Raw genomic sequence first — 22,470 nt, 5'->3', positions numbered from 1 at the left:
TTTAATATAAAGAAGCACTTGAGTATACACACACACACACACACACACACACACACACACACACACACACACGAGATATATCTTTGCTAGATATGCTTTCTTATGGCATGAGATATTGGGTGCCCAAGTCATTCTTTTTCCATTCTTTAGCACCTCTGGACTTTTTAAAAGGCTGGAGCGCATGGCTGAGGTCCAGGAGGCCTCTTTAAACACAGCCCCCGTGCTAATTAAAGTGCTTGAACTTTTTATCACAATGCGTCGCCCTTATTGAAAATAAAAAGTAGAGGCGATTATACTGGAATTTCTTAATTTAAAGTCCCCTTTGTGCATTCACAATCACAGTGCTCTAATACCCTTAATATTAAGGGGGCTATTAAAGATTCAAGGTGCAATCTTTTACCTCAGCCCATTGATGCCGACACCCGCGTATCCATTTCTTAGAGCTATCTTTACAGGGGTATATTTGCATAATTGCCCGTGGCTTTTTAAAGCCTGCAGTAAAGGAGAAACTAGGCAGGGTTGAGCGAGACGCTTTCTCCACTAAATGCAAAGAGGGGAATGAGGGTCTCCTCACGGGAGAATGAGCAGAATGGACTTAAGCACCTTTGTGGAGGTAATAGGGCCCGAGGCCTTCGATTTGAGGATTACGGTGCTTATTCAGCTTGGAGGTATGCTGATGGTAAGTTCTCAGTATGTTAATGTGTGTGTGTGTGTGTGTGTGTGTGTGATGGTAGATTGATTGGAGTGTGTGTATGAGAGTGTGTCCGTGAGTGATGGTAAGCTGGAGCGAGTGAGTGGATGTGTGTGTGAGAGGGAGGGTTATACGTTTATAAAATACATATTAGCAATATATATATATTCTTAATAAGAGAACCCTCCTGTGAGAATATTCTCACCTTCTTCACAGTAATCACAGCCTCTTGCGTGGCGCCGTCCGTGAACACATCGAACATTTCGCTCCCATCATGCCCGTTGCGCCTGTCATCACCAACAATCCTGTAGCGCATCTCAGCGTTCTTCCCGACGTCCGCATCGTTGGCTTTCACCCGTCCCACCTGAGATCCCACTTTCGCAGACTCCGGCACTGAGAGATGGTAGCCAGCTTTAGCGCGCGAGAGAAAGAGAGAGAGAGAGAGAGAGAGAGAGAGAGAGAGAGAGAGATAGAGATAGAGAGAGAAAGAGAAAGAGAGAAAGAAAGAGAAGAGAAGACAAGGGAGGTGATGAGATGGTCAGGTGTGAACATGGTGGGGCCTTTATTCCCCTAACTGTTGAGTGTGTTTCTGTGTGTTCTGTTTTGAGTGCACCGCTTCCAACCCCTGCTCATCCCAGGAGACAACCAAAGCTCTTTCTCTCTTTCCATCTCTCTCTCTCTCTCTCTCTCTCTTTCTTTCTCTCTCTCTCTCTCTGTTTGTTTATTGTTTAATATAATTTCAGCTTCAATGAGCCATTTCAGGCCCATCTCGGGAACATTGTCTGATGTCTGACGCTTATTGGCTGGGAAAGCTGAGTGGAGAGAAAGAGATTAGTTATCACCCTGACTGACGCCGCCGCTGCCTCAGCCTCTGTCTCTCTCTTTCCGTCTCTGTCGCTGTTGCAGCGCCGGCAGTAGCAGCTTTTCCCCTGGGACACAGCCGGGGGGTGAGAGGGTGGGGGGTGGAGTGGGGATGAGTACGGTGTACACTGTGCTGTTTACATTTACCAAAGCTCCCCAATTAACATGGAGCGCGTATCACTGAGCTTCTGATGTTTTCCTATTTCTTTGATATCTCTCTCAAAAGGGTCACTCCACAAATGTGGCAAGTAACACTGTTATTTGACTTTTTTTCTCCCCCACGATGAAAGAATCAGGACAACATGAATACAGAACTGTGGCATGACATTCCAGGATTCTGACAGCCAAATCACTCATTTTTTTTTACCAAAATACTGAACTGAAATAGCAGCACTGTTCCCCTCCTGGTATTTTAATGAACATAACTGACAGACAAGGAGGGGTAGTTCATTTGAAAAATAAGACATTTAAATAAAGACATGCACTTCTAACAACCTTATTGTCTCCCGACTTTAGCATCCCATGCGGAGTGTTTCAGGCAAGCCGTTATGGAGAGTGTTGTGTTTATAGACCATTCTGCTTGTAGCAATTGCAGCCCCCCCCCCCCTCCCCCCCCACACACACACACACAGACCCAACAGTCAGAGACTGTGATCTAGCCAAGCCCGCATGTAATGTGCCTGTTGCCATCACACTCAACGTAAATCAAAGACACTCTGAACACAAACCGCACTTAAGTGTATTGCACATGACAAACAGATCTTGCTAGGTTGCAGTAACAGGGTCTACTGTGCAAATGAAATGAACTCTAAGTGCTATAAGAACAAGCTATTTGAAAGCATCTGTCTTCATATTTCCAACCCCATGGTGAGCCATTGAGTTTGGTAGTAAACAGCAGTTGAGCTCTTTCAGCCACCTGGTGGAATGAGCATCTCTGTTTGTCTGTATTAGCTACCCCTAATGGCTATAGATAGGCTCAGGGGGAGACACAGAGATAGATAGAGAGAGAGAGAGAGAGAGAGAGAGAGAGAGAGAGAGAGAGAGAGAGAGAGAGAGAGAGAGGACACTTACTGTGGAGGAACCGTGGGGGGCTGTTATTGACGTCCAGGAGGGTGATGTTAATGGTGGTGGTCCCAGACAACCCCCCCATCTGGCCTGCCATGTCCTTGGCCTGGATCACCACCTGGTACTTCTCCCGGTTCTCCCGGTTCATGTTGGGCAAGGCTGTCCTGATGATGCCTGTAAGTATTGAAATTGTTTGGCAAGTAAGAACATATATTAATTCATCTTATTTTAATAATGTAGTAATAACTGTATTTGAACTAAGGGGCTGATACACAAAACACAATATCATTCAACTGCAAGAGCTGAAGAATGACAAATAAAGTGAACCTGATTCTGAATCTTAATAAATAACCTACAATGTCGGTGGATTATGAGAAAGAATGGACGATAATAAATTACTAACTCTTGCATCAAGGCGTTATGTGCAGGAGCTAGCCTGGTGTGACAGCTGAATTTCTTCCAAACCCCCACAACCTATAAATTAAGCTTAACCTGTTCAAAGCCCACAAGCGCTATCTGGGAATATTTACTTTGAGCCCAACTGGCACAAGTAATATTTTCTGCAAAATGTGCAAGGCCACAATAAGCAGAGGCAGGGATGTGCCAATGAATATAAGGTCAGAAAATACAACATTTGACAGCGTTAATGTAGCTTAATGTGCCCGATTTCATGTGACAATTTAGTCATTATTAATAATAATAATAATAATAATAATAATACCTTAGACTTATATAGCGCTTTTTTTAGTATCCAAAGACGCTTTACATAGGGAAGAACAAACAAAACAAAGACACAAAAAGAGCTTGAACAGATACAGATACCGATAATGACCTCTCTGTACACCTCTATGTTTCACTGCGGCGATAGAGCACAGGATGCTGTACTGTGGAAAGCCGCGGCAGAAGGGAAAGGAGACATGGGATGGGGATGGAGCGGACAGGGAGGGGGTGGCCGGTGCGGTTGAAAAATGAACATTTCTCTTGCCTCAATGCACCAGAATGACAGCTATTGTGAGCGCATTGTCACTCAGCAGCACCAAGCATCTCCTCCGCACTCTAAGCGGTGAGGAGGTGACGTCAAAGCAGAAGAATAAGAGGGAGGGCTTTTTTTGTTGTTTTGTTGCAAAATACAAAATGGTGCACACTGGTGCACACAGCCACAAACATGAACAAAGACATTCACACATACAGAAACATACTGACCTGTTAAACCACATATATATTTCATAACCTTGAATGCATGTATGTGTGTAGAGGTGTGTGTGTGTGTGTGTGTGTGTGTGCGCGTGTGAGCGCACGTTTGTGTGTGTGTGTATGTGTGAGTCCTTTCCTTATACACAAAAGGAATACAAACATACAGCACACTCTAAGCTCATTGTGTTTAGCCCAAGGTGAACTACCCCTATATTAACTCTAAGTATCGGTTGGAAGAAAACATCCCCCTCTCCCTCTTTTCCTCCTTTGCATTTCCCTTTCTCTTTTCTCTCTCATACAAACACACACAAACACACACACACTCATGAACACAGCCGTATGAAAAAACACATGCACACATCTCTCACCATTGTTGGGATCAACAGAAAAATATGGCTGCCCCTCTAGTATACTGTACACCAGCTTGGCACTGTTCCCATACTCCTCATCATCTGCGTCTGAGGCTGTGACCTGAACCACACTTGTACCTACATAGGGAAGGAGAGAGAGAGAGAGAGAGAGAGAGAGAGAGGAGAGAGACAGAGAGAAACAAAGAGAAAAAGAGAGAGACACAGAGAGAGAATTGGGCAGAAAGAGATCGAGAGAGAGGCAGAGAGAGAGAGAGAAAAATGACACATTTACATAAGCAGCACGGTTTGAATCACCACCAAGTTTACAAAGCACTCCTTAGGTTCTCGTCCAATTACCCCTCCATTAGATCATTCAGTTCATAAGAAAAGCATGTCATCAAGGTGTCAACATTTTAATGTTGTCAAAACAGTCCTGGTGATATTTGTAGCCTGGTATTTACTCCCTAATACATCATTTGGGTAAATTAAACAGGCCTCTGATGGCTCCCGTAATGAAATGCAGCACACTAAAATTGGATGGCGTGCATCTCCAAGCAGGGTAATGATATTCCAAACCGAAGGCTCCTTCTGATGAAGACGCATTGGCATTCGACATACTCTCGCAATCCAATTTTGTTCCCCATGGCTTGAAATTAACCCCATTATGGTGTGTCGCATTCCGCACACTCCAAAACACAGATGCACATGCATACTCATATACAGATGCACACACTCGTACACACACACACTCACACACACACACAAACAGAGAAACACAGACGGAGATACACAACACAGTGTGCACTCAGGGGCTAGTAGGTTAATCTGTAAATCTTTTCAACAAGTCAAAAGCTCCTGTGGAATCGTTAACATGGTTATGAACGTTAAGGGCAGTCTCTCCCACGTGTGCTTGCTTTTACCTCACATTGTAAATATGTCAATCAAAATACTTCATCTGTGTTGTGAGGATGTGCTGGGAATCATTATCATACTTATATCACTTCTAGCAGGATGGAGTGATTAATATACTGCACCTTTTATGTAAAACAAAAGCTTGAGATTGCTGGCAAATTGGCTTTTTTTCCCATGGACCATACAAAGGCTGTTGCGAGATCAGAGAGACTTTGATCAGATTTGTGCTTATCTCCCTGTTATAATTATCTGTCTCAATAATCTCAAAATTAATCTCCTCCCCAAATGAGATCGGCACATTATACTCATCTTTCATGATTTTGTACCCCTCCTCCCTTTTTCGTCTGTTATCAGGCGTAATCTCTTCCTTTCTTCTTTTTCATCTCCTGTCTTGCCTCATGTTTAAGTTCAGACACATTCATGTCTGAGGTCAGATGTCCTGGTAACCGTGTCTTGTCCCAAAGCATCAAACCTCTAAACATCTATTACATTTAGATGGGATAAAATGTAACTCAAAGGTCAGGTCACTTCTTTCAGTTTTTTTTTCTCCGATTGGGTTCCGATTTAGTTTTAAAGGTAGTCGTCCTTTCACTGCTGGGAAAATAGGAAGGTCTTTGACTCTGTGGGTGAATTTTAGATGGTGTCTCTGGCAATGACGGCATTAACATTCAGCCCAGACCCAAAAGGCATGACGGAGTGTCCTCTGAGCATTTAATAAAATCAGAGAGGGAAGCAGAGAAATAGCATGCCGGAGCAAAAGGTAAACATATCCTCAATCACGCATTGCTAGTGTTCTCGTGCCCTCTATTTTTTTGTGTTTTTTTTTCCTTTTTATGTTCCCAATAAATGTGTATGTCTGTGTGTGAGAATGTGTCTGTCTGTGTGTGTGTGTGTGTGTTGATTTCCAGGCGTGTTTTACTAATAACTTTGTTCTCCTGTGGTCAGGACTTTGGAGGTGACCCCTCTTTCTTCAGTCGCCCCTGTGAAGGTGGGTTGCATATGCTGTCTGTTCCACTGCTCGACGGCGTCCTTGGCATCGGCGAGACCTCTGCCGCACCGCGTCGGGTTTCCGACCGGCTCCAAGCATACTAATGAACGTGCAAACATCTGTCGCGCTCAGATTCCCGGCCGGATAACATGGGGAAAAGCTCAGTTCACTCTTCATGGATCACCGCTCCGATCACCGGCTGGCACACGCCCGACACATGGCCGGTTTGTTTGGCTAGAACGCCGGTGCGCTCATGACCTTTCTTACAGGCGTATTGAAACGTATTCGAAATTCACATGTTGTGCAGGAGAAAGAGAGAGAGAGATAGAGAAAGTTATGACCTTTGAAGTTCACTCAAACCCGAATCAATAATGCACAATTAGGGCATCTGTATTGCACTGTAAAAAAAAATCCATGATAAATTATACCATGAGTGATCATTCATGAAAATGTTAATATGCTATAATACAATTAATCACAAACAAAATGAACCAGAAGTGATTATATAAGTTAGAGGATAATGACATAATATATTATGAGTGCTGTGAGATGATATTATGGCTTTTGTTTTACACATTCTCCTTTAACTCCCCTTGAGATAAGATAAGGATACAACTGAACATTACAACAGTATCATTTACCACATTGGACATCATGGTTATTAGTCTGTGCAATTCCCGCAGAAGCTACCCCATAATAGTTGTCAATAATCAAGTCCATCTGGAACAATAAATCAGTGTACAGTCTTCGACTCAAATATATGCTTTCACTGTCTAGATCACAGAATATGTATTGGTCCACCCCGAACCCTGAAACACTTTCTATAGCAGCCTTCAGACCCCACACCTGCTCACACACAAACACACACACACACATACACACACACACACATACACACACACACTGTCCAGCTGACTTATGCAAACCATTTAACTAGCAATTAAGACAAATAATGAAAGAACACCTAAGTATGAAGTATCTTCACGTTCCTCATAGTATCCACCATCCACATTAAATGCCTTGTCACATTTCAAAACAATCATACAAACTCATACTAGGCCATAAGGTAACAGATATCACAATTGTGTCCAACTGCTGGTGTGTTGTTATGGGAAAGGCAAGCCCCAAGTCCATTTCCGATTCCAGCTTATGGTATTACCAGGAAAACCACCTATCCATCTGTTATTAATATATTTATTTTGAGGATAAGGCAGAACCCAGAATGGCGTTATCCTAGAGGGCAGCTACATCAGAAACAGAGCAGTTCCATTGAACAGAACAGTAAGCAGCCATTTGGTTTGTTTCCTGGGATGTTCTTGGACATTTTCTGAGGTTTAAAGAATGATGGCCATTACCACAAGACACAAAGTGCTCAACTCACCAGCACAATGTCCAACTGCTTTAAAATACAGCAAGAGAAAGACGCAAATGCTGGTAAACACTGGATGACACCAACAACCCTTCTACATTCAACAATCTGTCACCATTACATGACAGTAAAGTGTTTTTTTTACCATCCACATAAAGCACTGCAATGTTACGAAGGATAGCGAGTACCATTTCAGCCCCAGACCGTTTCTATTTGCTTCTCTGTTATTGCTGTAAGTAGCTTCCACCGCTATTCGGCGATTCCAACGCTGTCGGGGTGTGTGTGTTTGTTTGCGTTGTGTTTAACTGGCATTATTGGCTGTATGAGCGGAGTGTGTGCTCATCCTCCCACAGACTAACACTCCCGTGTGGACTCCCTCTGTGGCTGCCGACTGGGCTGCTGTTTACACAGACGAAGAGGCTAGTAGAGGTAAACATTCTAGCAACCCTTCAGTTCAGTGCTTTCTCTCTCTCGTGGATGCGTTAAGTGCCTCGTTAATGTGAGTGTGGGACAGAACATGCAGAAATAGTTTTCTATGACACTCAACAGGTGATAGATCACAATTACCTTAACCAGTGTCATTGGTGTTAATGGGTTATAATGTTGGTAAAAACAGGAAGTGTGATGGATGCATATTGGTTTGTTTTTATGTTTTTGATTACACATGAATGGGGCAACACATGCAATGTTGTTCTATCGAAGTTTAGCAGCACATTTCAGGCTAAATTCTATTTGGGATTTTAATTGGGAATTTCTCACACTTTCAAAGCATTTATTATCACCTTCGTAAATAACAGAAAACACAGCGCTGTGCTGTGCAAGAACAGTAGGAGTTTGTGTATTCCAGGCATTTTTTCCCCCTTAAAAAAATAAATAAATAAGTCTGAGAATGGTGTTAATTCGCTCAATGTGGTCTCTGGTTTCATTGGCTAGGCTCATTGATCAGAATATCAAATGATTGCATTATCACGATCATAATCTCTAATCAAAACCTGCTCCAGGTGTTTACCTTCTCTGCAAATTAGTTTTGAGTCACTGCATGGCGAGACTGACCCCAGAGGCAAGGTCAGCGCTGGCCTCATAGCAGAGGATTGATTTCAGCTTGTGCTCCATGGCCACGTGCACATGGTCGATAGCTACGGTTGTTACAAAATCTTCATCATCATAGCTATTATTTTAAGAGGATTATAATGTATTTGACTTCATCTAGGTTCTCAACCCTACTGCATTATGTACCAAATTCATTTGAAATTGATTTGTTTTGTTAGCCCATTGAAGTAATATTTGAAGGAGTTTTCTGAACTCCTTTTTGTGTCCTGCTGTCTATGTGGAGCTAGAAAAACAGCTAGAAAAAAAGGTTTGTGATTATTATGATGAGCAATGACCGTAAGTCTTCATAACGATCTCCTCAGGTCTTATCAGTCTCATCGGCACGACCACTGAATTTTAACTTTAACGGCACTGCTTCTTCCCACACAAAAGAGAGTAAAACATCCGAGCCACCCTGCTGCCTCTGCCCGTAAACAAAGCACGTCCTTCAGGCCGCTCGCGTTTCATCTTTCACAACAGGAGCCATCCCATCTCCCTCAGAACTAATATGACACGGGACATGACACTCACACCGCTCACACTCTTGTCTGTGCTTCTCCGAAAGCCGCCTGCAGGATTGTGCGGTGCACCTCCATCAAAGTCGCTGTTAAAAAAAGATCCTTCACTCTCTCCGTGTCTAGGCTTGAGTGCAGGCGACGATAACAAAAAAGGCTGTCTCCCAAACTGTCAAAAATGCTGTCTCAGTGGAGCTAATATTTCAATTCATGGGTTGTTTTACCTCTTTTATAAAGTTTAATATTGGGGATTTTTGCTTTTATTTAAACAGGATGGTGAAGGGAGAACGGAGATGCGTGGGAGAGAGAGATTGGGTTTTGAGTCGGCTTCGAACCCGGGTCCCTCTTAGACCTGTGCATGCTGGAAATGCTACTGCTAGCTTTTATTTTGGCTTTGTACTTTGCAGGGTAACACAGTTTGAAATCAGACCCTTCACTCACCCACTTCTGACATCTCGGGCACGGTGGCCAGGAACGTGTCTCTTTCAAACTTGGGCTCGTTGTCGTTGATGTCATGAATCTTGATGGTGAAGTTGGACCAGTCTTCCAGGGCCTGGCCGGTCCGCCGGTTGACGGCCTGGGCGCGCAGAATGTAGTAGGCCTTCTCCTCACGGTCCAGGCGCTTCTTTGCGTGGATGTCGCCCGATGTCTCGTTGATCTCAAATACCACGCCGGCTCCATCACCAATAAGCACATATTTTATACTGCCATCTCCTCTGTCTCTATCTGAGTGCAACTGGAAGGGAAGGAGAGAAAAGGAGAGAAAAAGAGACGGGAGAAAGACATATAGAGAAGACTATGAATGACATGAAACAATTTTCATTTCAAATGGGCACTTTCTTTTTTATTTGTCATCGTCACAATGTCTTGGATTCTTTGGATTGCTTCATTAGGAGAAGTGGCTTTGAGGTGTTCAGACATTTGTGATACGTGTTCCCTTCCCTCCCACAATTACTCTTTCATAGTGAATGGTTAACTTTCTTTTAAGACCTTGCACAAACATCTTTCCAGTTTACACCTGTTCCTTAGCAACCCAAGTGCATACTTTAAGTCCTCAGTCCTCTTCAGCTGATTGCACAGATTGTTGTCTTGATTGCAACTGCCACCTGAAGAGGCCTGTCAACGAACAAGAGGTATGCAGGCCACGGGCCTCACATAACCCCATTATAAATATCGCCCCTCCCACAACACCAATTAATTTCCGTAGCAAAATAAGATGAAATGTTGTTAAATAAATATAAAAAATAAATGAAAGAAGTGGGCATACCTTATGCAGTTATGTAAGACTGCAAAAAGCCTGTTTAAAGCTTTAGCTTTGAGTGGTGGTTGTCGTAGATGTGGTGGTTGTCAAGCTTGCTGGAGACACAAAGGCATACGTTTGAAAGAAGGGTCTTTAAGTGGCTCTTGCAGTTGTGCTGGTACTGGTAGGGAATGATCTAGTGGTGGTAGCTTTGCTCCTGCTGTTGCATGTGATGAACACTTTCAAAGACGGCAGTAGATTCCAGAGCATGGCAGATTTATGTGTTGCACTGAATGTCTGAGTCTTAGCCTTAGTATAGGCTTTGCCATGTTGTAATGCTTCGGTCAGGTTCTATCCTTCAATAGTTTGTGTGTCTTTGCTACCACACAGTAGTATAGCAAAAAGTCTAACAGCAGATAGTGTTTTTGTGTATGTGTGTGATAGAGAGAGTGGTGGGCATAATGATACCCATAATTTGAGAGTATATAGAGTCTTGAAGTCAACCCAAAGATATAAAATAAGTTTACTGGTCTCAGTGAATTTCTGGTCTGTTTATTTATTTATTTGTTTAATTATTTGGTAACACTTTACTTAAGGGACACAATATGCTGTCTGAATATGTCAATTGTAGTAGCAGAATAGTTGTTGAATAGGTATTCCTACCTGCAAACTTTACTTTACAAACAAACGAACTTGACCAACAAGTCCATCTTGTAATCTAACAAGACAGAGACATCTGTCAGAGTCTTAAGGCGTTGGAAAAAGTATGGTTACTTTGGAAGGCTGGGGTAGGGTGTTTTGGACACATGTTCTGAGAAACTGTCCTGTAATTTATTTTTCTAAATAAAAATGTCAAACTCTCAGAAGGTTTTCATCCTTTTGACATTGTCATTAGAAAACTATGAGCCTCCACTTTAGAACAAGGAACCTGTTTTAAAGGAATAATGATATATTTAAAGTTTATGAAGGATAAATGTATATGATTTCAGTCTGATTCTATGGAAAGTGATCCTTCACGTTAGAACAGGGAATTGATGTTAGTAACGGTCAGTAACGGTATACTATGTAGGTATTGCTGATTATCTCCCTCTGGAACGAAATACTGTTTTCTGATTGGCTAATGGGGTGTACAATAAGTTCGTATAGATGGACACCTTGGACGTAGTCCCAGTAGAAAAGTTAAATCGCCGTTCCATATCAATGTTCTTGAATGGTTACCATTGACAACCAACGTAACGTTTTTTTTTCTTCAAAAAACGCACTACTTTCTCTAACGGGAGCACTAGGCTTCAAATCAAGAATTCATCAGGTAATTATGCATATTAAGTTCCCTAAAGTACACTCATTATTCTTGAGCAGGTTTCCACTTTAGAACAGGGACCACACTTCCTAGTCACCACTAGCAGCATCAGTAAGCTTAGGTTGAGAGCATCTAGTTGGTTATAAAAGATTTATCAAGAATAAGTGACATATTAAGATCAAGAAATAGGCAAATGAATTCATAATAAATGATCAATGATGCTCAATGCAGACCTTATTGTGCACTTCTACAGACACATATTAGTTATGTGGTAATGGTTAAAATATGTTCTGTACACTAACGTGCTACCATGTGTTAAAATATTAGTTTGTTGGTTAGTTTGACTGTCCTCCATCTATCCTCTGTATAAATGCTTACATCATTCACTGCATAATGAGTGTTGATTGATGACATACTTAAGACAGAAGATAAGATCATTCTGCAATACTTCTATTTGAGCTCGAGCCAAGCACAGGGTCAACATCCCATTTTAGAACGAACTATTGTCTCCTCTTTATCTGAGCAATGCACCTCTAAAAGATCCTTCGGTACAATTACTCACTGTTAAAGCACAGGCCATTATTCTAAAGACTATTAATTGACTACTCTATGTGTCCTATTGAAAAAACCCTCCTCTTTATTCAGAAGTGTTCCCTTTTATTCCATCACAGATTTGCTTACTGTTCAGGGACCTTACATAACACACACACACACACACACACACACACACACACACACACACACACACACACACACACACACACACACACACACACACACACACACACACACACACAGCACCCATAGACATGAACTATATGAGTTCCATTTTTATCTAGTTATGTCTCTTTTTGGTCAATGGACAACAATCTGGATTCAAGAATGATTATAGTATTGTGTTTGGTAAAACTGTCATGCAAGACACTCGCCTTAGGCATCTGGCATCATTTGTGGTAACACCCTGTCTATCATGTTCTACTGGTTAACAGATTCATTTTGAAATGAAGACTGTAGCTTATACTTAATTACCCATGAGTATGTCATTTATGGCCAAAACAGCAGTATGGCAAATTGTTACTGTGTTTTTATGTTTTGAATATATGCCATCCGTTATACAAAGCAAAGCTTTTATTAATATGGCATATGACTGCATGGCAAGGTAAGACCGCCTAATAAATTACCCCCCCAATACAAACACACATGCACACATTCAAACACCAACCAATCTGCTTTGACATCCAAATGGAATGAATTCTCATACACAAACAACATGGCGTACATACACAGAGGCAATTAACCCCTACCAACTGATGGGACCTGGATGTTGACCCTCACGACTCCACAGATGCATAATGTAAAAATAAATGCACACAAATGTAGTAATCATATTAATTACGATCTAGCTGCAAACACTCTGAAGTGCAACTCTAATATATGCAAATATTAGCATGGAATTCATTATGGCCATGTTAATGACATTTTTTCTCTCACTCTCTCTGGAGTTTATTCGCCGTCACATCTTAAGGGCCCACCGTGTGAGTGACAATGAGAAAGGGACACCACGTACAACATCTCTTCATGGATATAAATAACATCACAGGCAAAGAGAATATCTAATTATCTCTCTCTCTCTCTCTCTCTCTCCTTCACTCACTAATACACACAGAGAGAGCATTGTATACATACATTTCCAAATGCATAGCTGGCCAGTTGAGTTATGGGTAAGATTGCCAGTACTGAGGTCCCCCTTCATTGGCTATGACATGGTGGCTGTGCAACCAGCACATTGAGAAAGAATACTGGCCCTTGTTACTACTGTTAAATATATGCCTGCCAAAATAGCTGTGGGATTGAAATGCAGTAACTCATTAGCATAAGTGCATTTTTCTATGTGCAATATTTGGCTCGTATTCTCTTCACAACATTGTAATCAGTCGATCATAACATCTGAATATTAGAACATTTAAACACATGTTCAAAAAATATTTCTAATTGTGCAGTAGATAAAACAACCAACACTACAATGCATCAGTTCAATGTAACAGAACCGTGAAGCCCACTGAACTGAACACAATGTGTATAGCACAAATAGTAGCATGTGATCCAAAACAAGCCATGTTCACAATAACCATGATACACACCCCATGTGTTATGTCTGTGACAGGAGTGGTGTCAGCTGCTGGATTTCATAATCCTGATGGGAGTGGAGACTGAACTGAATGTAAGACAGTGAACTGCCCTCCACACCACCTCAAACATGGGTAGAATCCCCTAATGGCGGCATAATTGGAAATCCCACGTCCTTTACAGCTGTGAAATCCTCTGGTACACCCTGCGCAACGCCCGTTCCGTTCCCCCATTGCCTTTCAAAAGTGGCCATTAATCCCTTAAAAGAATCAAGAGATGTCAGACTCAAAAGTGCTAAGCTGAAGGGGACACTCTGTTATACCCCACCCCCCCCCACACACACACACACACACACACACTCCATTGTAAAGTCTGCCGGCTAATTGCTGTTTGACAGTCAACAGACCACATAGGCTTAAGGGATTTACATGGGCTGTTTATTGTCTTAAATGAGGAAGTAAAACACTTACACACACAAATACAACCACACATACATTTATGTGCAAGCACACACCCCCACACACATGCACACACACACACACCCACACACACACACACACACACCACACACACACACACACACACACACACACACACACACACACACACACACACACACACACACACACACACACACACACACACACACACACACACACACTCACACACTCACAAAACACACAAATTAAAAAAGCGTTTTCTCTCTGCTCAAGTATAATGGAGGCCAAGCCGTCAGGTTCAAAATGCTAACAGGCAGTGACTCCCATTGTACCCTCAGTATGATTGCCTCAAATCATTCTGTTTATAAAGTACTGCTCTCCTGGGGCCTTTAACACAATATGGGATCACTGCAAACTGCTGCAGCTTTCACACAACGCTAGGCAAAAGCACACCAATTTCAGTAAAGCGGGACCCAGTAAAAATATGTGCGTTTCAGCAGGGCAAAACAGCTGTTTAATCGGATAGCTTCTGGAAACTTCTAGGTTTCTGTGAGCCTATTTCAGTGTGGAGAAAAAAAACAACTCTATTGAAATGGTGGATTTTATTTTGTGCTGAGTGCACCGCACAGGGCCCTTTCCATTTCGCTGTGTTAAATGTTGCTTTGAGTGATGGCCAGTAAGTGTGTCTCAGCTTCCTTGCGCAGACCTCAAGGAGCACTCTAAACTTTGAGAGTGGCTAAAGATGCATCATACAATCTACACCATCAGCAGTCCTCCTAAACTCACTGCCCCCTCCACCCCTTAGAATTTGAGCTCAAGGTGGACAACAAACAAGATGGTCACTGTGACTTCGATAGGTTTGGCTGTTTTATCGCTTCTGAAGCCAAATGAAGGTTTATCAAGTTTTGCCTTCTTTCTTTTTTTTCACACAAAGTGCTAGAGCTGATAAAAGAGTGAATTTAGATTCCCATCAGACAAATGTTCCATGATTTCAAGCAACTGTCACGTGTAAACCCTAGAAGTGCCCAGACGGCCGCTATAATACCGACAGCATCCTGCAGCATATTGTGGCGGTCTAGCGTGAAAGGAGGCGTCGGGAGGCAGAGATTACAATTCTTAATGCAATTCCTGTACACCAGACCAGGAATTCTGTTTATTTTCACCAGCACATGAACTCAATCACATACACAGACCCGGAGAAATGTAAATAGTCTTACTTAACGCTGACCCTTACAGTGACGGTGGACAGATAAGGCTAAACTAACACAATGACCTAAAACAGACTCAAATCAGCATAACACAGACATAATGCTTGTCACACACACCAGTCACAAAAGGGAGGCATGAACCACATCATTTCAGAACAGAACAAATCTACAGACAAACAATGTCTCGCTCACATGGCATGCTGGGAGAAACCAACAGACCTTTGCGCCACATCATGATGGAAGCTTTATGCTTTATTAATGATGGCTCTAAATCTCGATTCATAATTGATTATGTGTTTGAAATTTAAACAGTGATAAAAAGCAGGCCATATAGTAAATCCTTATCAATAGGAGAGTCCAGTTTGGGCTTTCATCATAATTTCTCACTTGAGCTGAATGGTGGCATTTTTCCCCCTTTCCCCCATGTATAATAACCAACATGAGCACATATATAATGTTTTATGGATTTAAACCCTATAAATATATAACCAAACCCGTCTCTGATAATATGTGGTTATAAGTTTTGCCCAGACCCTTATAATGGGATGTGTTACTAGTTCGCTAATTTACATGTTTGCTTGTAGAAGTTAATAGCATCGGTTTATGAGTAGGCTAACCACACTTCCCTCTCATCTCCCCAGATCAATGGGACCTTTCAATCATCCTCACATCCGAGAGACCTCTAATTACATTAACCATCTGTGCTCAAATGGTCCCCCACATGTCCCTCTGTTCCAGATCAAGGTCGTTTGGGGAGAATTTGAAGGGAAAGTGTGCAAGCAGAATGGTTGTTTCTGATGAATGTGGAACCATAATGGAAAAAAGGAAAGAAACGTCTTTAAAAGAATTGATTTGGTCCCAGCACTTCCTGTGGAATTGGACTAGTTAAAGGTAGAACACGCTGAGCTCATGTCCTTGGGTACTTGCTGGATGTGCATGGGCAGCAAAACGGCCCAAGTGCTCCCAGAGTGAGACGGCCTAGTGCCCAGTCCCTGCCCCCCCTCCTGCCTTCCTTCAGCACTCCAACCTCTCCACCCCAACAAGCATTACAAATCTGGACGGCCCTCCACACTCTCTGGAGAAGATGGGGACTATTTCTAGGCTCTTACCAAAAAAGACATGGAGGGAATGTTTTTTGTTTTGTTTTTTTGCCCATTGCATTTTCAGGAGAAGTTGCTATTGTTGCCATGAAATCCTAATTGATTGTGAGTCCATTTATGTCTTTCTACCCACCCGTCTTTATGTAATGCACTTTCGCTGGATGGCCATGCACCAGATGTTTTCTCTCTGAAATGTGGCCAATCACTCTATTTTGCGGCTTGGAGAAAAGCTCTCGGAACAGCATTGTGTGCCCTAATTATTGAGCAGAACCCCCTGCGGACACTGGAAAGGCAGTAAAAGACCTTTTTAGACGGACGTGTCTTACAGCGGTATTCTGGTCATTACCCACGGCTCATGAAAAGGAAAACAAAAAAAAACCACAGCATAACAGTATTCCGCGGGACAAAATAACAATAAACACAAGCAGAAAAATTAAAACCACCACCCTGCTGATTTCATAGATTCCTGCCCGCAGTTGGCTGCCCGGCAACACATCCGGCATCCAGAAACGCTGTGGCATATTCCAGGCCAGGCGCTGAATACTGATGGAGGGGGAGTTGCACTAGCCCTTCCAAGTCCCCAGCTCCAGATCCACCCCTCAGTGGCATTCACAAAACTTGAACAGAGAGACCTTTTGTTCGGAAATAGGAATAATCGCGGAACAATTGCTCGTTAGCTCGTCAGTGTGAAAAACGAGGGAGAAAGAGTGGAGAAATGGTGGTGCAGCTGCGAGATAAAGAATGTGGTAACGGCGTCGAACATGCCTGTTTTTGTAGGGAGTTTATTTTTGGGCGGTGTTAGAGTGGCCTTGATTGTAATGAGCAGAGAGTGGCTATGGAGGAATGCGCAGCAAGGTTCTGCAGCTCTTTGCCTTTCATTTGCCTTTTTAAAAATCATGTAGCACAAAATTAGCCTTTGACGCTCCGAGCGGCTCGAGGAGTTAAATCCCTTGCATACACACTCACACACACACACACACACACACACAAATAGGGAGATGCAGTGAGGCAGCTGAATCATTGGCAATTCCTGTCAGGTCTGTTGTGAGCATTGCTCAGTGCTGTGCGGAAGAGATAGGGAAGTAGAGATCAAGTCCAGAATGGATACAGAATAATTATTGTGTGTTTCTCCCATTTCTTTAGCTCCCTCGCTTTTCTCCCCCAGCCCCCTGCCTCCCCCCCCCCCCCCCCCCCCCCCCGGTACCTTACACACACACACACACACACACACACACACTCATACTGGGGCGCAGTCTTTGTCTGTCACCATTTTTTTCTTCATCCATCTTACTGACTATGATGTGTCCCTCGCTCATGTTATGTCACTGAAAATGGTGTGTGCTGTTTGTGGTCTGGTGCCCCTGAGCTGACTGAAAATCACTTTTTTTGACTTCACTTGTTTGACTGAAAGGATGGTTTCAGCCCAGTAATAACCTGAACACACTCCTCCATGTAGACATGTTGAAAAGGTTGGGAGGGACACGCTCTCCAACTCACCACAAGAAATTGCCCTACACACGCACACACTTACAAGCGACCATTTGCTTTGAGTGAGTTTGGACAGCTGTAATAACAGTCTATGGATAAAGCTTATGGGTAAGGAAAACAATCAACAAACACTGTTCCTCATTTATTGTTTGGAAGGCTTCATATTCAGCGGTGGCTGCTCCGGCATCTCATGCTACTCTTTCTGAACACGCACCTTTAAGTACGGTGCCAATGGATATCTGCAGGTCTGGAAATGAGCTGGAACACCTCTTTAGGATATTGGGGAACTATTATTCCAAGGCGAACAGAGTGAAAGACAGCTTTCATATGTGGTGCTTTTCTTCTATACAGTCTCAACATTAAATATTAAATAACATAGTAAAACAACTTATAGGGTCATTGGTAGGCCTTCCTGCAAATGTAAACGGTAAAGGCAGATCATTTGTCCTATTCAAGTTAAAGGTGCAGTTGTATTGTATGTATATACAATTGCCTGACTAACACCATGGCTGTTCCTCCACAGGCTAGATGTAGCCTAGCTAACCTTTGAACTACATGATCATAGAAGCTACAAATATTTAAGACATTGACACGTTAATCACATTAAGTGGATTGTTTTAGTCAATTATGTGACATCACATGCCTTCATGCATAAATAGTGTAACGGCTTCTGGACTACTGATGGTTGTGTGTCTAAAATGAGAAAAACAAACAGTGTTCAATGTGACTTGCAAACTGGTTTGAGTCTAATTTACACCACCATGTCCACGAAAACATAAAAGAAATGTTTGAATACTGTGAGTGCATCACTGGATGAAATCCATCAGATGAGCAGCCAAACCAGATTCATCATGCCAATTGTTCACCTGACATTTTTCTGTAAAATCATTGGAAGTGTCGCCGGCTTTGCTCTATTCAACAAGGCGCTGAAAACATGAAATATTCAGTGCACAGATGTGACATTTTCCTCAAGCCATTCCCCTTTCATTTTACTAATGTACAGAGTCACATACTCCATACCCACACACACACACACACACACACACACTCAGACACACACACACACACACACACACACACACACACACACACACACACACACACACACACACACAGGTGCATGCTACACATCTGAGGAGGTGGCTCAAGTGTTTGTTCAGTGTCGTGGGCAAGTTACACTGGAGTGGATGGCTGGCTAAAGAGTTTGTTTACTGGACCTCCACAATGGCTCTCGAGCCGGTGGGAGGTTAATGGAATTTTGTTCACATGGCCGCTGCTGACGGAACCGACCGTGAAGGGACTGCCCTCTCCGCTGGCTCTGCACACAAAAGAGCGACAGATTGCCTCCTGAACACCCGCACTTCTGATCCGACCCACTCAGCACTTCAGGTGAACACGCACCAGGGAAACGAGGGGCTCAGGTCCCCCTCCTCCGAGGGGCCAAACTGGTCTCGACTGTGCAGTTGGAGGGGAAGAGAGCAATGCGAGCTCTGGTGTTAGTTAACGTCTTGAGCAGATGCCATCCCCAAGACCTGAGGGGAAATTACGCCTCGCAGGTGCTAAGCTAACACTCAGTTCAGAACCTGGCGAGAAGGAGAGAGCAGCCCTGAAGAGCGTCTGCTCACTTTGCAGTGCAGTAGAGCTTTTAGTATTGCTCTCAACAACACTTGTAGCGTGCCCTGATAAGTCTGGTTTGCATCCACATGTTGAAAATAATGGATAATAAGTAATGGATATAGCATGTAGGATGATTGCCTAATTTTGTAGGACTTATTTTTTCATATGTGATATTTATTTTGCCAAGTGAATCTAGTCGTCTCTCATGATGCACCAAGTTCATTTTCCGCTGCTGTTAATTTATGCTCATGCTCTCCCACACAAAATGCATTTCATCATATACATAATTGAAAAACGTTCCTTCGAGAGGTTGGCCACAGTAGGAGGGAAGGAGGGAGATGGAGAAAGACAGAAAGAGAGATTCAAAATTAATTTGTTGAAGTGTCAATATGCCAAGCGTAGCGGTCTAGCGCATTTACTGTCGGTGGTTTGTTTGGGTCATTTTCTCTGCCATTTGTCGGATCTGTGGCGGCAGTGGCGGCGGTGGCGGCGAGGCGGAGTCTTCAATCAGCAGGCAGCGCTGCGAGGTCATGGGGAGGTGGGGCGTGATAGGATAGGAATAAATATGGTCTCCAGCCGTGCTGAGCAGAGGCTGGGGAATTATCTTTATGAGGAAGACCATCAATGTCTTTGATGGCGTCTCCCTGGGCCTCTAAATGCAATAGGGCCCCTTCCTAACCACCCACCCCCATCCCCAGGAGCCACACATGGCTGTGAATTCTTCCCTTTGCTGTATTTATTGTGGCCCCATGTCTTTCTGGCATTTTAATTGGGAACGTGATTGGAGGGTGGGGGAGCCAGGAGCCAAACGTGTGTGATTGCTGTCACACCAGCAAAGTCCAGAGAGCCATCAAAGTGGCCCTGGGAAGCGAGCCAGGTCGCGGCAGTGGGACGAGGCAACGGTTCAATCCACCAGGCTCCGTCGCCTCATGACACGGCACCCCCAGCCCCAACGCCCCCCACCCCCTACGAAAAAAGAATCACATTCTGCCTCTCTGCTCACAGAGATTTATTGTTTAATTCCTTTCTTTTCTTCTCGATGTTTGCTTTGCGCTCCTAACAAGTGAGAGAGATGCTATCTCAAAGTACTCATCCACATGCACCCTTCCCTCCCTACCACCCCCCCCTTTCTCTCTCTCTTCCCCTCTCTCACTTTTCATTTTTCTCGTTACTCTTCCACTCCAGCGCAAGCACCCGGCACATGACACTTGTTTACTTGCGAGGATGAAGCGGGCGATGAAAGTGAGCTTCCGTGTCGAAAATTGGCTGTCAACAGTCGCCCCGCTTTTTCCCCTCTCTTCCTCTCTCGGGGGAGGGATCAATGCGGTGTTCCAAATTACCGCCATCGCCGGGTTAGCGTTAGCCAGCCCCGCTGCTACTTACACACACACACAGACACATACATACACACACACACACACACACACACATGTGTATGCAGCAGAGGATGCCTGACAAGAAGAGCGGCAGCAACAGCAACGGCAGCTCTGATCTGGCGGCTCAGGCTGCTCAGAGGAACACTTCCTCTGGTGCGATGCTTATCTGTCCGCCGCTGGCAGACAGGAAGGCTGGCACACCTTTCAGAGTGCTGGGAGAGGAGGAGAGAGCTGGAGGAAGTAGGAGGGAGGCAGAAAGAGAGAGAGAACGACTCGAGTGAAAGAGACAGCGAGAGAGAGAGAGAGGCAGAGCGAAAGAGAGATATAGAGGGAGAGAGAGTGCACTCTGGCTCTGAGATTTGTTTCTTTTTGCATCAACTTGTGCTCCTTCAACTAAGATTCTCGTTTGCATAATCTAGGGCTCTCGGAGGCAGCCCAGTGCTCACAGCTCACATTTTCCAGCCTGCTCTCCGGAGGGTCGAGATTCTCTCTGCAGCCAGCCTACATCCGATACATTCAATAATTCCAGTTTGCTTTTACCGGATGACGTGATGATTGTGCTCGGCAGCAGTGGCAGTTGACTCGTGCTGAGGGGTACACTTAGTTAGGTGCTCTATTAGGTGCAATAATGATGTTCTTCACCCAACAAACTGCCATTGAACACCTATTAGACCATGAGTCACATTCAATATAACCACTCGCCACACAGACATACACACTGCCACACACACACACACATACACACACACACACACACACACACACACACACACACACACACACTCACACACACACAAACACACAAACACACACACACACACACACACACACACACACATACACACACACACACACACACAAATGCACATACAATCTTTACCTTGCCCACATATTGGTCCAGATTTCCTGTGTACTCCTCCATGACAACAAAGGTATTCCACATCCACCCTCGTTTGGTGCGGCGCAGAACTTTGCCCTCAGTCTGCCGCTGCATCGTGGCGACATGGACATCTGTCTGTGACGTTGAAGTGTCATTGACATGATCGACATCTGTGACATTCCACTGGCTCTCTCCAGTGGGCAGAGGCACAGCAGAATCCAAAATGAGGAGCACCACGAGAGGGAGGACGTGACTGAGGATCATGGTATCCGATCAGCGAGGGGTGACTTTGACAATGAGTAGACAGTTAGGAAGGAGAGAGGAGTGCTGAGAGGGCTATTCTGGAATCCAGTGCCACAAAATTGGGCATTTTAACCACCCAAGGCAATCTTTGGAGAGGTCCAGCCCAGTCCCTGCGAGGAAAAGCAACACACAACATAACATTAGCGAAAAACACCCAACAGTGAGAGTTAATCCCTGGTAATCCACGGCACAGAAATCCACAGGGAACTCATACACATAGCAAGGCAATATGTTTAAATCATTCCAAGGTTATTGGTAGGGGGGAACAAAAGTTTTAAGCTGTCCTGTTCTGGTAAAGAATCAAAAATGCATATTGAAAGACATTCTCACTTGATATCTCTATTGATAATCCCTATT

At 43.7% G+C, this 22,470-nt stretch overlaps 1 protein-coding gene across 1 annotated transcript in view; it reads right to left on the bottom strand.

The window, feature by feature from the left end:
- Positions 1–22,074, bottom strand: part of LOC308378603 (cadherin-10-like) — a gene marked incomplete at both ends in the record, with an annotated part of 33,335 nt that extends 11,261 nt beyond the window's left edge. The window contains 5 exons of the mRNA XM_080855540.1: positions 897–1,102; positions 2,624–2,791; positions 4,180–4,299; positions 9,476–9,770; positions 21,811–22,074. Of these exons, the coding sequence (XP_080711666.1) occupies positions 897–1,102; positions 2,624–2,791; positions 4,180–4,299; positions 9,476–9,770; positions 21,811–22,074 (1,053 nt within the window). The remainder of the gene's footprint in view (positions 1–896; positions 1,103–2,623; positions 2,792–4,179; positions 4,300–9,475; positions 9,771–21,810) is intronic.
- Positions 22,075–22,470: the final 396 nt, after the last annotated feature.

This window comes from Sprattus sprattus (assembly GCF_963457725.1).
Source record: "Sprattus sprattus genome assembly, chromosome: 17".
NCBI classification, from domain to species: Eukaryota; Metazoa; Chordata; class Actinopteri; order Clupeiformes; family Clupeidae; genus Sprattus; species Sprattus sprattus.
Note: the sequence above shows the minus strand (reverse complement) of the source record. Positions and strands in the feature narration are given on the sequence as shown.